Source organism: Podarcis cretensis (genome assembly GCF_951804945.1).
Source record: "Podarcis cretensis genome assembly, chromosome: 12".
Classification (NCBI taxonomy): domain Eukaryota; kingdom Metazoa; phylum Chordata; class Lepidosauria; order Squamata; family Lacertidae; genus Podarcis; species Podarcis cretensis.
Genome location: NC_137181.1, coordinates 36928242 through 36942252, shown reverse-complemented (window position 1 = coordinate 36942252; position 14011 = coordinate 36928242). Strand labels below are relative to the sequence as shown.

Sequence of the window (14011 nt, the reverse complement as noted above, 5' to 3'; positions counted from 1 at the left end):
AAAGACACCACTTCAAGCCACAGGAGATGTATACACTCAAAATTCTCAAAAACTCAAAATTCTAAATGTGCACAGGGGCCTCAGAGATGCTGACAACTCCTTTATCCTGTTCTCAACTGCCTTAGGAACCAACTGGCTGACAGGTGGTATATAAAATGTATTAAGTAAATAGGCATGTCACTGAGTGACAGTAACATTTGCAAACAACAAAGCATGATATCTTCATACCAAGTTAACTGGCCAGCAGTACATCTGTGAAGAAGCACTATAGGATAGCACATTCTGAGATATTGTTCGCTGCACACAGAGTGGATTCAGACAACCAGGAGTTCACGTGACAGCCAATTAAAAGCTTACAACAGGACCCCAGAACTGGGCTGCTGTCTTCCACCTAGCACAGGAGTTGGCAACCTAAGGCCCATGGGCCACAATCTGCCCATGGGGGTCATTTAACCAGCCCATGAGCCGCCCGCTTGGTGATCCCCACGCAATGTGCTAAACCAGCGTGGCATGGGGACTCACTTCTGCGGCACCAGAAATCCGCATCTGTGCAGACGCTGGAAATCGCGGGTGTGCACACTCACGCACATCTGCAATCCAGTCCACAGAGGGATCTCCGCTGGAGTGAACCAGCCCAGGCGAAGTAAACCTTGCTGACCCCTGAGTAGCGGTTAAGGCTCACCATTCCATTAGATTTTCATGCAGCTACAGAGGAAGTGGTAATACTTGCCCTAATAGTTTGATAATTACAAGCTGCCACCACTTCCATGGTTTTTTTTTAAATGCCACATTGTAAAACTTTAGTAAACAGCAGTTATCTGAACATGCTTGCTTTCATAAATTCATTGTTTATAATGGTCAGAACTGGAGTCTTTTGATACTAAAGCTGTTTTATGATTTAAAGCAAAACAACATCAACTTTTAAAAAAAGGAATTCAGAGATGTTAAAGAGAAAAGAGCAGACCACAAATTTGGGGTTGGGGAAAATAAAAACCATGTAACTGGTGCAGCAAGAAGTTAACGAGATATTTTAAGACATGACAGGTTAATCCCACAATGGTATTTGCGAATATATACATTTCAAAAATGCTCATAAAGACTTGCCATGAATAAAGCAATATCTGAATCAGTTTTCAAAAACATTAATATTGATGGCTGGGGTTCTAATTTTCCTTCTGTGAATGGAACAGAAGTCTTGTTTATGAAAGAGACTTTCCTTCCTCCCCCTTCTTTCTGCAGCCCCCTGAAAATCTACCCCAGGCAATTTGAGGACCCTTGGGATATGGTGTGGGATATGAGGCAGGGGACTTGGTGAGAATCTCCGCCATCATACATGAATGGAAGAGCAACTTAGGATCCCAGGCAATGGACTGAATTAAATGTGAGTCATACTCAGTATAGAACCATTGACCTTAGTGGGCAAGACTACCTAAAGACTCTTAATTTCAGTGGGTCTATGCTGAGTAGAACTTAACCGTATATGGCCCAATACAACTTTTTTATGACTCTCACCGAAGAGCTGGAAACTGGACTCAGCTTCTCTTTCCAATCCACTTGGTCGCTTTTACCCTCTTCCTCCTCTTGAGATTCTGAGTCTTCATCTTCTATAACGTAAGAGTGTTCCAAACATTCCGGGCTCACTTTTAAGTCTACTTCCTGTAAATATAAGGAGAAACAGGAAACAATAATAATTTTCAGCACTGTAATGTGTCAGCAACCAGCATACTAGGAAATGACACACGTCAGAATAGTAGTTTGTTTCTCTAGTAGTAGTTCATCAGTTGCAGTTCATCAACCCCATACCCTTTTCCTGGTAAGTCAATGACACACACTGTCCAATAAGCTCTTTTGCATGTGGCCACCAAACCTCAAATGTACATTTTTCAGGCAACGCTGTAACACCAGACAGCAACAAAAGATTGGGGAAAAAATATATTCACTCAGTCTTATACATAAAGCATTTAAACTTGAAAGATCTGGTTCCATCTGTGCTCCATTATATTAGGCATATGTTTGTATTATGGGGGGGGGGATAGTAAGTGAAACCCAATCTCACTGTTCTTTATGCACCTGTTTCCATGGTTAGACCACAAGGGTGTATGTCAGCTGCAGTTTTAAAACACTTTTGAAACCATGGTTTATCGTACAAACTGCACTTAAGCCGATGGACATTCTGCATACGATCACAGTAACTATGGTATGTTTGGTCATAGTCTGCTTTCCTCCATCCTGTCTGTCTCTCCTGCTTGACATCCCTTAAGACAGAGGTCAGCAAGGTTTACCTCACCTGGGCCGGTTCACTCCAGCGGAGATCCCTCCGTGGACTGGATCATGCACCCACCCGCGATTTCCGGTGTCTGCGTCTGTGCAGATGCGATTTCCGGCATCTGTGCAGACAAGATTCCCGGCGCCGCAGACTGGTTTAGCACAGTGCACGGGGACTCACTGAGCGGGCGGCTTGGTTCGGGGGTGGCTCGTGGGTCAGTTAAACGACCCCCGTGGACCGCTTGTGGCCAGTGGACCTTAGGTTGCCAACCCCTTCCTTAAGACTTTGTAGAAGCCAAATGCTGGCATTGCCTCATTGTGCCAACTTTTCCACTGACTGACAGCAAGAGCAAGGGTGTGGAAATCTTGGCATTCTTCAGCAGTTGTTGTCAAACCCATTTCCATGCCGCTAAAGAAAAATCCACTCCCTTTTGCAGCTTGTAGGAGGTCTTCCACTCTGCTCTGCAATCAGTGGTTTTTTTTTAAAAAAAATCCTTCTTTCCAGCATGTGAATTTATGCTTTGAGTTCAGTATGCATTCCTCCTCCCTCTCCCCAAGCCCTCTGCTGTTAGCAGGGATTTGAAAGGACTGCTTTTAGAAGTACACACTTAAGTAGCTTCATCAATTAATTGCAATGACTGTAAGGAACAGAACCTCATTTTGAACCGCCTCCTGCCCTACCTCGACACCCACTCTCCTCTTCCTGTCTTTTATTCCTGTGCTTCATTGTTTAAGTGCAAAGTTGCTGCTGCTGTGAGTCCTACCTAATTGGAGAAAGTATGTTTGCTTCAAAACAACACTTCACCACCCACATCTCTTCCTCCCCTATATACTCCACAACACTTAATGTTTCTATTTATGTTAAAACACAAAACCTTTTGCAGCGGTGCAAGTTGGTCTGGTACATCCCCAAGCCCTGCTCAGCTGCTCAAGCCTACAGCACTGTGAACACACTCAAAACATGTTTTTGCAAGAACTGTACATGAACATCACATAAGAGAGATGTTGCTTAAAAGAAATCAATCAGGAATGGATATTGCATCAAATATGAGCAGAGGAGAAAATGTATGTGTGTCTGGTTTGCACATCACACTAAGGCAAACCTTGGTCTCCCATTCTTGGTTACAGCTTGTGATTAGCAGTGAATCCCAGTTCAAATGGCACCTGAAGCCAAGCCATGGCTAAGCTTCGCAAGGTGCAGCAGCAAAGTAGCAGCAAAGAGCAAAGTAGATGCAAGTTCCTCTCTGGAAGCCCACACATTCAAGCTGTTTTGCAAAGCAATGGCTTGGCTTAGTGTGCTGGGTGAACCAACACCTCTCAAGCAAGTGTGCTTCTGGGTGAGCAGTGCTGTCTGCTTCAGGAACACACACCAGTGAGAGACCTCACTTTCCACCAGTTCTCACTTTGCATGACTTTCAGCATTTTGGCATTGTGCACCTCAAAAAAACACCAATATCAGAATCATTGGCAGCGTGCCTTGAACCAGGTGGTTCTTCTGGCCTAAATTGCACTGGTGGCCAGCAAACTTAGTTTTGTGTGAAGCAGGATGGGCAAATCTACAATCACAGAGTCTAGATGAGAATGCAAACAGCTTCTAAATAGGCATTTTGTTTTCTCCAAATGTAAACTAGGGTCAAGCAAAAGCACACGTCACAGGTGGGGAGGAGTCATAAGGGCTGTGGCGAAGGAATTCTGCCCATACTTATGTTAAAAAAATGCTCTGCTCATCCATCCTACCACTGTGTCTAGCAGTGGTCCAGGGCCTGCACAGCCTCTCCTGATTCAGATGTGATGGAGGAACAGAACTGAAAGTCATCAACACACTGATGGCACCTTGCCCCCAAATGCCCAACCACAACTCCCAGGAACTTCATATGGATATTAAAGAGCAGCACCCCATATCATAACTTCCAGGGAGCCAAATAACACTTTCCCAATGCTGCTTTCTGGACCTCATCCTGTAGGTAGTACTAAAATCACTGTACCACAGTGACTCCAATTCCCATTCCCTGGAGCCGGTTGAGGACAATGCAGTAGCAAATGGTACAGAAAGTTGCAGTGAGGTCAAAAAGCAGGAGCAAACTTACACATACCCTGTCCCTCTATTTGTAATGTCATTCATTGGGGTAGCCAAGGCAGAGTTAGTCCCATGCCTGAACCCAGGGAATCAATCAAAATAATGTGTGTTAACCACAAATGCTTGCAGGTTTCCCACCACAATTCTCTGCACCCACTTTCCCAGCAAGCGGGTATTGGCAACTGGTTGGTAGTTATTGCTAATGCAATGAAGCATTGACCATGCTCTAGGCCCAGATAATTAAACTCCCTCTGCTAGGTTTAATAAGCCCAGAAGGGTTAGGGGTCAAGAGAATGCATGATCAGCATACAGCTTTGCCCATGTTAGCCGCCTGCATAAGCTGAAACCAATCTCACCAACTCTGGCACTGGGTACTTCATCTGGAACTGCAACAAACACTGAAGGCCACTCCGAAGTCAAGCAACTTTATCCACAAAATGTGTAGCCAGATGACACAGCAGGTCCTTGAATTTTCTAGAGGCCCCTCCCCGTTGCAGGGGACAGCAACCTCTCCCGCCAGCTACTAGACTAGAGGAGACAATGAGAGCTGCAAAATGAGCCTTCTTCACAGCTCACACTGCCACATGGTAGACACTGGCCAGTGCTTGGTCGGTTTCAGAATGAAATAAGGAGAGCACTACTTATGCTCTAGTCTGAGTCTAGCTTGTATAGCCTGAAGCTCCCCAGATTACCAAGGCGACAAGCAGGCTCCGCAATGCTGGAGAAGCCATTCTGGAAGTATTGCGCCAACTGCACATCCAATCTCACCATTCCACAGTGAGAGCTTCAACAGGACCATCAGCTTTTTCCACTGGAAAATTCCTGCATTCAGGAAGACACCAGGATTTCAGAGAAACAGACCAGACAAGAAAGGAGGAGGAGTGGCGTTATATGTCAGGGATGTGTATATGTGTGAAGAGATCCAAGATTTAGAACCTCAAAGCCAAAGTGAGAGCATTTGGGTCAAAATTAAGGGAGAGAAGAATAACAGAGACCTCATTGTGGGAGTTTACTATAGATCCCCAAGCCAAACGGAGGACATAGATGATGCCGTCCTGGAACAGATGGCCAAGCATGCAAAAGGAAGGGAGATAGTAGTAATGGGGGACTTCAATTACCCGGATATTTGTTGGATGTCAAACTCAGCCAAGAGCATAAGGTCAAACAGATTCCTCACTGGCCTTGTAGACAACTTCATTGTCCAGAAAGTGGGAGAAGCAACAAGAGGAACAGCCATTTTAGATCTGGTCCTAACCAATGTTGATGACCTGGTTAGTGGGGTAGAAGTGGAAGGATCATTAGGCGTGAGTGATCATGCCCTTCTGAAGTTTACTATACAGCGGAAAGGGGCAGCCAAGCATACTAGGACTCAATTTCTTGACTTTAAGAAAGCCGACTTCATAAAACTTAGGGAAGTGCTGGGTGAGATCCCATGGACAGTAATACTAAAGGGAAAGGGAGTTCATGATGGCTGGGAGTTTGTTAAGAGGGAGATAGTAAAAGCACAACTTCAGGCAATACCAATGAGACGGAAACATGGAAGGTGCCTAAAGAAGCCAGGGTGGCTATCTAAAGAACTTTTAACTGAGTTAAGATTAAAAACGGATGTGTACAAAAAAATGGAAAAGGGGGGAAACCACCAAAGAGGAATTCAAACAAATAGCCAGCACATGTAGACACAAAGTCAGAAAAGCTAAAGCACAGAATGAACTCAGGCTTGCTAGAGAGGTTAAAAGCAACAAAAAAGGCTTTTATGGGTATGTCTGTAGCAAAAGGAAGAACAAAGAAACAGTGGGGTCACTCAGAGGAGAAGATGGTGAAATGCAAACAGGTGACACAGAAAGGGCTGAACTCCTCAATGCCTTCTTTGCCTCAGTCTTCTCTGATAAAGAAAACAATGCCCAACCTGAAGAATTTGGAGCAAATGATTCAGCAGAGGAAACACAGCCCAGAATAACTAAGGAGATAGTACAAGAATACTTGACTAGTTTAGATGTATTCAAGTCTCCAGGGCCAGATGAACTGCATCCAAGAGTATTAAAAGAACTGGCAGATGTGATCTCAGAACCACTGGCAGTCATCTTTGAGAATTCCTGGAGAACAGGCGAAGTCTCGGCAGACTGGAGGAGGGCAAATGTTGTCCCTATTTTCAAAAAGGGGAAAAGAGAGGACCCAAATAATTATCGCCCAGTCAGTCTGACATCAATACCAGGGAAGATTCTGGAGCAGATCATTAAGCAAACAGTCTGTGAGCACCTAGAAAGGAATGCTGTGATCACCAATAGTCAGCATGGATTTCTGAAAAATAAGTCATGTCAGACTAACCTGATCTCATTTTTTGACAGAATTACAAGCCTGGTAGATGAAGGGAATGCAGTGGATTTCAGCAAAGCAAGGTAGGAATGCCTACCTTGATTTCAGCAAAGCATTCGACAAGGTGCCCCATGATATTCTTGTAAAGAAGCTGGTAAAATGCGGTCTTGACTATGCTACCACTCAGTGGATTTGTAACTGGCTGACTGACCGAACCCAAAGGGTGCTCATCAATGGTTCCTCTTCATCCTGGAGAAGAGTGACTAGTGGGGTGCCACAGGGTTCTGTCTTGGGCCCCGTCTTATTCAACATCTTTATCAACGACTTGGATGATGGACTCAAGGGCATCCTGATCAAATTTGCAGATGACACCAAACTGGGAGGGGTGGCTAACACCCCAGAGGACAGGATCACACTTCAAAACGACCTTGACAGATTAGAGAACTGGGCCAAAACAAACAAGATGAACTTTAACAGGGAGAAATGTAAAGTATTGCACTTGGGCAAAAAAAAATGAGAGGCACAAATACAAGATGGGTGACACCTGGCTTGAGAGCAGTACATGTGAAAAGGATCTAGGAGTCTTGGTTGACCACAAACATGACATGAGCCAACAGTGTGATGCGGCAGCTAAAAAAGCCAATGCAATTCTGGACTGCATCAATAGGAGTATAGCATCTAGATCAAGGGAAGTAATAGTGCCACTGTATTCTGCTCTGGTCAGATCTCACCTGGAGTACTGTGTCCAGTTCTGGGCACCACAGTTCAAGAAGGACACTGACAAACTGGAACGTGTCCAGAGGAGGGCAACCAAAATGGTCAAAGGCCTGGAAACGATGCCTTATGAGGAACGGCTAAGGGAGCTGGGCATGTTTAGCCTGGAGAAGAGGAGGTTAAGGGGTGATATGATAGCCATTTTCAAATATATAAAAGGATGTCATATAGAGGAGGGAGAAAGGTTGTTTTCTGCTGCTCCAGAGAAGTGGACACGGAGCAATGGATCCAAACTACAAGAAAGAAGATTCCACCTAAACATTAGGAAGAACTTCCTGACAGTAAGAGCTGTTCGACAGTGGAATTTGCTGCCAAGGAGTGTGGTGGAGTCTCCTTCTTTGGAGGTCTTTAAGCAGAGGCTTGACAACCATATGTCAGGAGTGCTCTGATGGTGTTTCCTGCTTGGCAGGGGGTTGGACTCGATGGCCCTTGTGGTCTATTCCAACTCTATGATTCTATGATTCTAGGATCCATTAGACTCTGATGGCGGGCCATCTAAACAGGCCCACTATCTCCCTTACATGCTGTGTATCTTTTAGACACTCCAACTGAAGTTCTCAAGAGAAGTTTGGTGTTAATTAGAATTGAAAATTAGTCATCTCTTGCTACAGTGCTCAGATCCCTCTAGGTTAGGGTGGAGAAACTAGTTTTACAACTACCTACGGAAGTAACAGATCTTGAATCATAGCCAAGTAAAAACAAAATTCCATTACAAGTGGGGGGAACATATATCAAAACAGAAACAGTAGGCATTTTAAGTCATGTGGCAATGAACTGAAAGTCAGGATTAGAATTTTTATTGTATCTCAAAACCTACTTTTTGCAAAGGCATTGGTATTTGCACAGACTTCTCTTAAGAGTTCCTAAACCAAAAAGCTAAGACAATTATTATGCTCCTAAGAGTCTTACCCAACCAAATATTTGTCAAGGGCAAGCTGGATAAAATGGTCTAATATACTTATCTCATGGTCAATTCTGCACAAGCCGCTTTTAATGAAAGAATCCCCACCTCTTTTCCTATGGCTACAATTGTATGCTCTTCTACCTGTCAGTAAGTGTCACTGTGAACAAGCAAGCACATGTTTGAAACCTAAGTCTAAGGCTGAATAATTAAACCTGTTTGCAAATGTCTCACTGAAGTCTATTGGATCTTGAAGCTTGCAAGCACATGGCATGGGATTGCAGTTTATATTGCAGTGCTGTTGAAACCCTTAGCAACTATGGGTTGCATTCAAACTTTAAATATACTTTGTTCTTAGCAGGATTAGGACCAATGTGTAAACCTGACACTGTTTTCCAGTAGCTACATTTAATTACACAGCAGCAGAGCTGATCTGCAAGCTCTTAAGGTATTACATTCTCTTTAATCAAGCCATTATTAAAAAGCAAAAACCAGTACTCATTAGTGTCAATGGGGAAACTCCCCTTTTAGTGAGAGTTGGAACAATGACTAAAGGTATACTGCCTGCCAGAAAGCAACATGCAACTTCCAGAACAAAAAAGAAAAAAGAAACTCCTGTTGATGTCTGCATAACCAAATAAAGATGGAACTGAATGTGCAAGCAGGTAAGCTGAAAAACACTTTTGGAAGAAAAATATGTGCAGAAACAACTGTCTCGTCACCCTACAAACTGTTCTGTTAAAGAAAGGCCGCTTGCGTGAGTGTGAACCAGCAATCTGAAAAGGTAACCATTGTTACTTCCTAGGAGTGTGTACTCCTGGAAGCTCCAACTTTTTTTAACATGGTAGTGAGATGCCCTCACATTTAAAAGCTGATGTATATTCTACAGCATCATAGCTTTATAGAAAGACCTCTCTTATTTCTGAATTTCAGCTCCCATCAAATTCCCAAACCCACAGTGCAGTGCATACTTTTATTTTGGACATAAGACTGTTTTGGACATCATCACCAAGTCATCACTGGGAGCAAGGCCCACTGAGAGTTTGAAGAGTTTGGAAGAGAGAAGAAGAGAAGAAGAGTTTGGATTTGATATCCCGCTTTATCACTACCCGAAGGAGTCTCAAAGTGGCCAACATTCTCCTTTCCCTTCCTCCCCCACAACAAACACTCTGTGAGGTGAGTGGGGCTGAGAGACTTCAAAGGAGCGAGACTAGCCCAAGGTCACCCAGCAGCTGCATGTGGAGGAGCGGAGACATGAACCCGGTCCCCCAGATTACGAGACTACCGCTCTTAACCACTACACCACACCACTACACTCTCTGACAGCTTTGGATCCACATTTTCCCCAAAGTAACAGTAGTATGGGGGATGGAAGAGATAATACAAGGTGTAAAGAAAAAATGGAAATAGTCTAACACATAGCTGTCAACTTTTCCCTTTTCTTGCGAGGAATCCTATTCGGAATAAGGGAATTTCCCTTACAAAAAAGGGAAATGTTGACAGCTATGGTCTAAGATGCCTGAAGGATCAGAACCTGAACAGCTCTCTCCCTTCCCAACCCTACACCTTTCTGCACAGAGACAATTCTGTTCAGTGCCCAGGACCTCTCCAGCAGTTTTGGCAACACCCTGATATATTTCATAGCAACTGGAAAAGCAGCTGGGAGTTGCCTCACCACAGGCACTGCTGTTATCATAAACAGAATCTGAGCTTACGCCTTGGGATCTGTCTACACTGCCAGGCTGCAGCCCCAAATCCTGTGAAGCAAGAGAAAAAGAGAGCACCGCTGAAAATGTGCAGGCTAACTAAACGGTGTCACCCGTCTCCACACATGCAGGAATAGGGATAAGTTGTGACCCAGAGGATAAGGCTATACATGGCTTCTTGTTGCAATGGCTATGGCTCAGAAGATGTCATGTGACAAAGGTCTCTGAGAGCAGGAGCAGTACAGTAAAGTGCGGAAAGTATTGGAAAATGCTGAAAAGTGCAGACTCCTTCAGCTAGATGACTCATTCCTTGTACAAATATTGTATCAATTGCAGGAATACACACGGAGTGCTCTCTAGCCTAGTCTAATCTTCTTCTGTTTTTACTAGGCACCCCCAAACTCGGCCCTCCAGATGTTTTGGGACTACAATTCCCATCATCCCTGACCACTGGTCCTGTTAGCTACAGATGATGGGAGTTGTAGTCCCAAAACATCTGGAGGGCCGAGTTTGGGGGTGCCTGGTTTTTACTTTGCTCTCCTCCATTAAGTGTTTGTAAAGAAATATGTTTAACTCAGTAAAGCTTTATTCATTTACTGTGAAGTTTTGACTTCGCTGTGCGATAGAAGATGCAGCTTCCAGGCAGGCTGGTACTTTACATGAAATAAAGCAAGGAATGGCACAGCAGAATGGCTCTCTGCCAGGTTTTGTACAAGGCTACGAGGTGCACTTGGTCCACCAGGTGCAGTGCAATCCCCCTGCCAGGCCACTACGCTCTAGGGTGCTGGGCATTTCCCAGTTAGCCTTTCCCACCAGCCAGAGGAACACGGGCAGGTGGGTTAGTTGCAGCACTCCCACCCCTGCAAGACTACCCGACCCAGCGGGCCATAAATGCACCACTTTATTCTGTCAATGTCAAACTGATCTCCCAAATCTACCAAACTAAGAGAAAAGTCTTGTGCTTTTCTCTTACTTTGTAAGCCCACACGCAGTATACATTTCTCTCTGATGGGAGATAATACCTGAAAACTGGATTTTTTTTTTAAATCAAGGTCCTTTTGCTCATGTCGAACCTGCATTTAAAGCCAGGTGGTTCATTACTGGCCAGCAAGGGGTAATGGTTAGGCTGTCAAACTAGGACTGGAGGAAGACACCAGGGTTCAAATCTCCACTTGGCCAAGAAACTTACTGGGTGACTTTGGGCCAGTCACTGCCTCTCCCCCCAACCCACCTCCCAGGGTTGCTGTGTGGATAAAACGGGGTGCCCAAGAACTACAGTATATGTACACCACTTTCGAGCTCCCGGGAGGCGGGGGTAAGCGCTTCGTTAACTACGAATTCGCAGCAAAACTTTGGCATGGGTTTGGAGGGGATTTGGGGCGTTCTTCCTTAAAAAAAAACAAAGCTGGGAAAAGTAAATGCAACAAATAAGTGAATAAATGCAAACATGCAAAGGAGGAGGAGATCCGCAATGACCCTCCGAAGTGGTGCAAATACTTCCCTTCTCAGGCTGGTAAAAAGGAAAGGCACCTCAAAGCGTATTGTCTCTTTGGGCTGCTTTACAAGGGTGCCAACTTGAATAAAATATTGGTTTATCGATCACCAGCCGCGGGGCACGCACACCATTTGAATGGCAATGCCCATCAACGGGGGTGGAGTGGGGGCCTCGAATATTTTAGGGAGGGAGGCCATGTCACATTCCTTTCTGCAAAAGGCAGTTTTTAAAAAAAGCAGTGGATTAGCAGGGTGACAGAGTGCTTTAGTCCACTTTAATGCGCAAACCTAAATTTCCAGTATGCACTTGAAACCTTCCCGCAAAATACTGATATGTGAAGAGGAGAGGGGTTTTCCCGTCGGCTCCTAGCCCTTACCTCTTCTCGACTGGGGCGCTTGTTTCCGACTCCTACAGAGGAGGCGGCGGCGGCAGCAGCAGCAGCAGCAGCAGCAGCCACCGCTTCGAGTCCCTCGCCGTCGCCTCGCCGCTGCAGCCATGGCGGCCGGCCGGGGCAGGGGGAGCCGCCGCCGAGCGCTGCCTCCTGGCGGCTGCGCTTCCCGCTTCCTGCGAGGTTTGCGCGGGGCGGCGGCGGCGGCGGCGGCGGCGCCACTTGCTGCTGAGGCGCCTCGCCCTCTTGCGCTATCCAAGCGGCCACCCTGGTGGCGGGAAAGCGACGCGGCGGCGTCCCCAGCGCTCGCCCAGGAGTTGCTCGGGGGCGGCCTCCTCCTCGCTTGTTGTTCAGCAGCCCGGGCAGGGGGCGAACTCTCGGCCCTGCCGGGCAACGCCTCCCCGGCGCTTTCAGGCCGCCTCCTCCTCCAGCGCTGCGCGGGAACCGGGACTGGAGGGACCCGGACTCCGTCGCCTCCTCGCGGCGAGCGCACCCGGAGAACCGCCGCGCCGGGTCTCGGGCGGAGGAGCAGCAACCAAGCGCCCGCCGCCTGAGCCAGCCCCGCTTGGAGGCCGCCAATGAAGGAGAAGAGGAGGAACTGAGCACGTGTGTTTAGGCCTGTGTGGGAATTGCCGGCGAGGCGGGGGGCGGAGGAGGAGTCGCAGAAGGGACCCTCCCCCCAGGGTCATCTAGTCCGACCCGCTGCAGTGCAGGAACGTCAACACCAGTTTGAAAGCACAGCTTAGTTGCTGCTGCAGCGCCTGAGGAAGAGAGTGTCATGAAGCGGGTTGAGGCTGCAGCAGGGCTCATCTCTAGGCTCCGGTAGGATTTGGGGAACACGCCGCTGTAAAAAAGGCATTGTTCAGAATAGTGGATTGCAGGACCCGCGAAGGAAGTTAAGAACACAAGGCAATCCAAAACAGTAACAGTTAATTGCACGTTTGTTCCAAGTCCAATTAAAAACTTTTAGTATAATTAATCCAACAACATCGATGAACTTGATCCAGCGAGACCAGCTTGTCAAAGTCTGATAGTCATTTGCACTTCCAGAAGTCCCCTAGTAGTAGTAGTAGTAATAATAATAATAATAATAATAATAATAATAATAATTTATTTATATGCGGCCCATCTGGCTGGGTTTCCCCAGCCACAGCAGCTCCCAACAGAATATTAAAAACAGGACAGAACATCAAACATTAAAAACTTCCCTGAATAGGGTTGCCTTCAGAGGTCTTCTAAAAGTCAGATAGTTGATTATTCCCTAGGTTTGCCCACTGCCCCACCAGGGGGGTGGTACCACCCACTTTGGGAACCAGTGGCTTAGGGGGTGAAACTAGGCTTTATTTCACCCCAGTGAAAGATCTATGTAGTTTGGCAAGCCCCCCCCCCCCCGCAGGCTGGGAGCCTCAATGGCACCCCTCTGGAGGCCTCATACCCAGCTAGCTACTCCAGAGCTTCAGCATTGCCTTCACTTCCTTCTTTTAGAGCCCTCCAGCTGAATCCATGGGACCTAAAGGTTTTCTTTACTTTCCAAACACCCTTCACGAAACTGGTATCCTCCAAATGTTTTGAGCACTGGCACCCATCAGCACAGCCTTCTTTTCAGCACCACAGCTCCCAGGCTTCACCCACCAGATGTTTGGGCTGGTATGGGCTAAGGACAGTTCTTATCCAAAACTCCTGGAGGCCACCAGGTTGCAGAAGGCAGCCTAAACGTAGCCTTCTCGGTTGTCGTCAGTGGTTCTTCCTGTGACTACTCACCTCCACAGGAAGAAAGGCCTAATGTTACAAATGGTAACACTATTGTTTGGATGCTGTTGCGAAGGCAGAGCTTCTCAAACTTTCTCATAGTCAGCCTCCCTGTTTTTAAATTATTATTAAACTTGCTTTTGTGTTACTAAAGAAATATAAAGGCATACAAATCACCTTCTAGTGCTGTCTCTACATGGGGCAAAGCCAGTCAGATGAGGCTTGGGGAAATTGCTTAACCAATGGCAGCCTGGGAGATCCTTACTTGGAAACGGTCCAAGGTGTTTTTGGGTGTGTGGCTCTGACCTCTTTTGTCAAGATCTTCCTTTTCTGTGCTTGTCAT

General features: G+C 46.2%; 1 protein-coding gene across 1 annotated transcript in view; it reads right to left on the bottom strand.

Moving 5' to 3' along the window:
- NFE2L3 (NFE2 like bZIP transcription factor 3) overlaps positions 1-14011 on the bottom strand; it is a gene marked incomplete at its 5' end in the record, with an annotated part of 19966 nt that extends 5955 nt beyond the window's left edge. Inside the window, 3 exons of the mRNA XM_079947701.1 lie at positions 1513-1656; positions 11908-12483; positions 13934-14011. Of these exons, the coding sequence (XP_079803827.1) occupies positions 1513-1656; positions 11908-12483; positions 13934-14011 (798 nt within the window). The remainder of the gene's footprint in view (positions 1-1512; positions 1657-11907; positions 12484-13933) is intronic.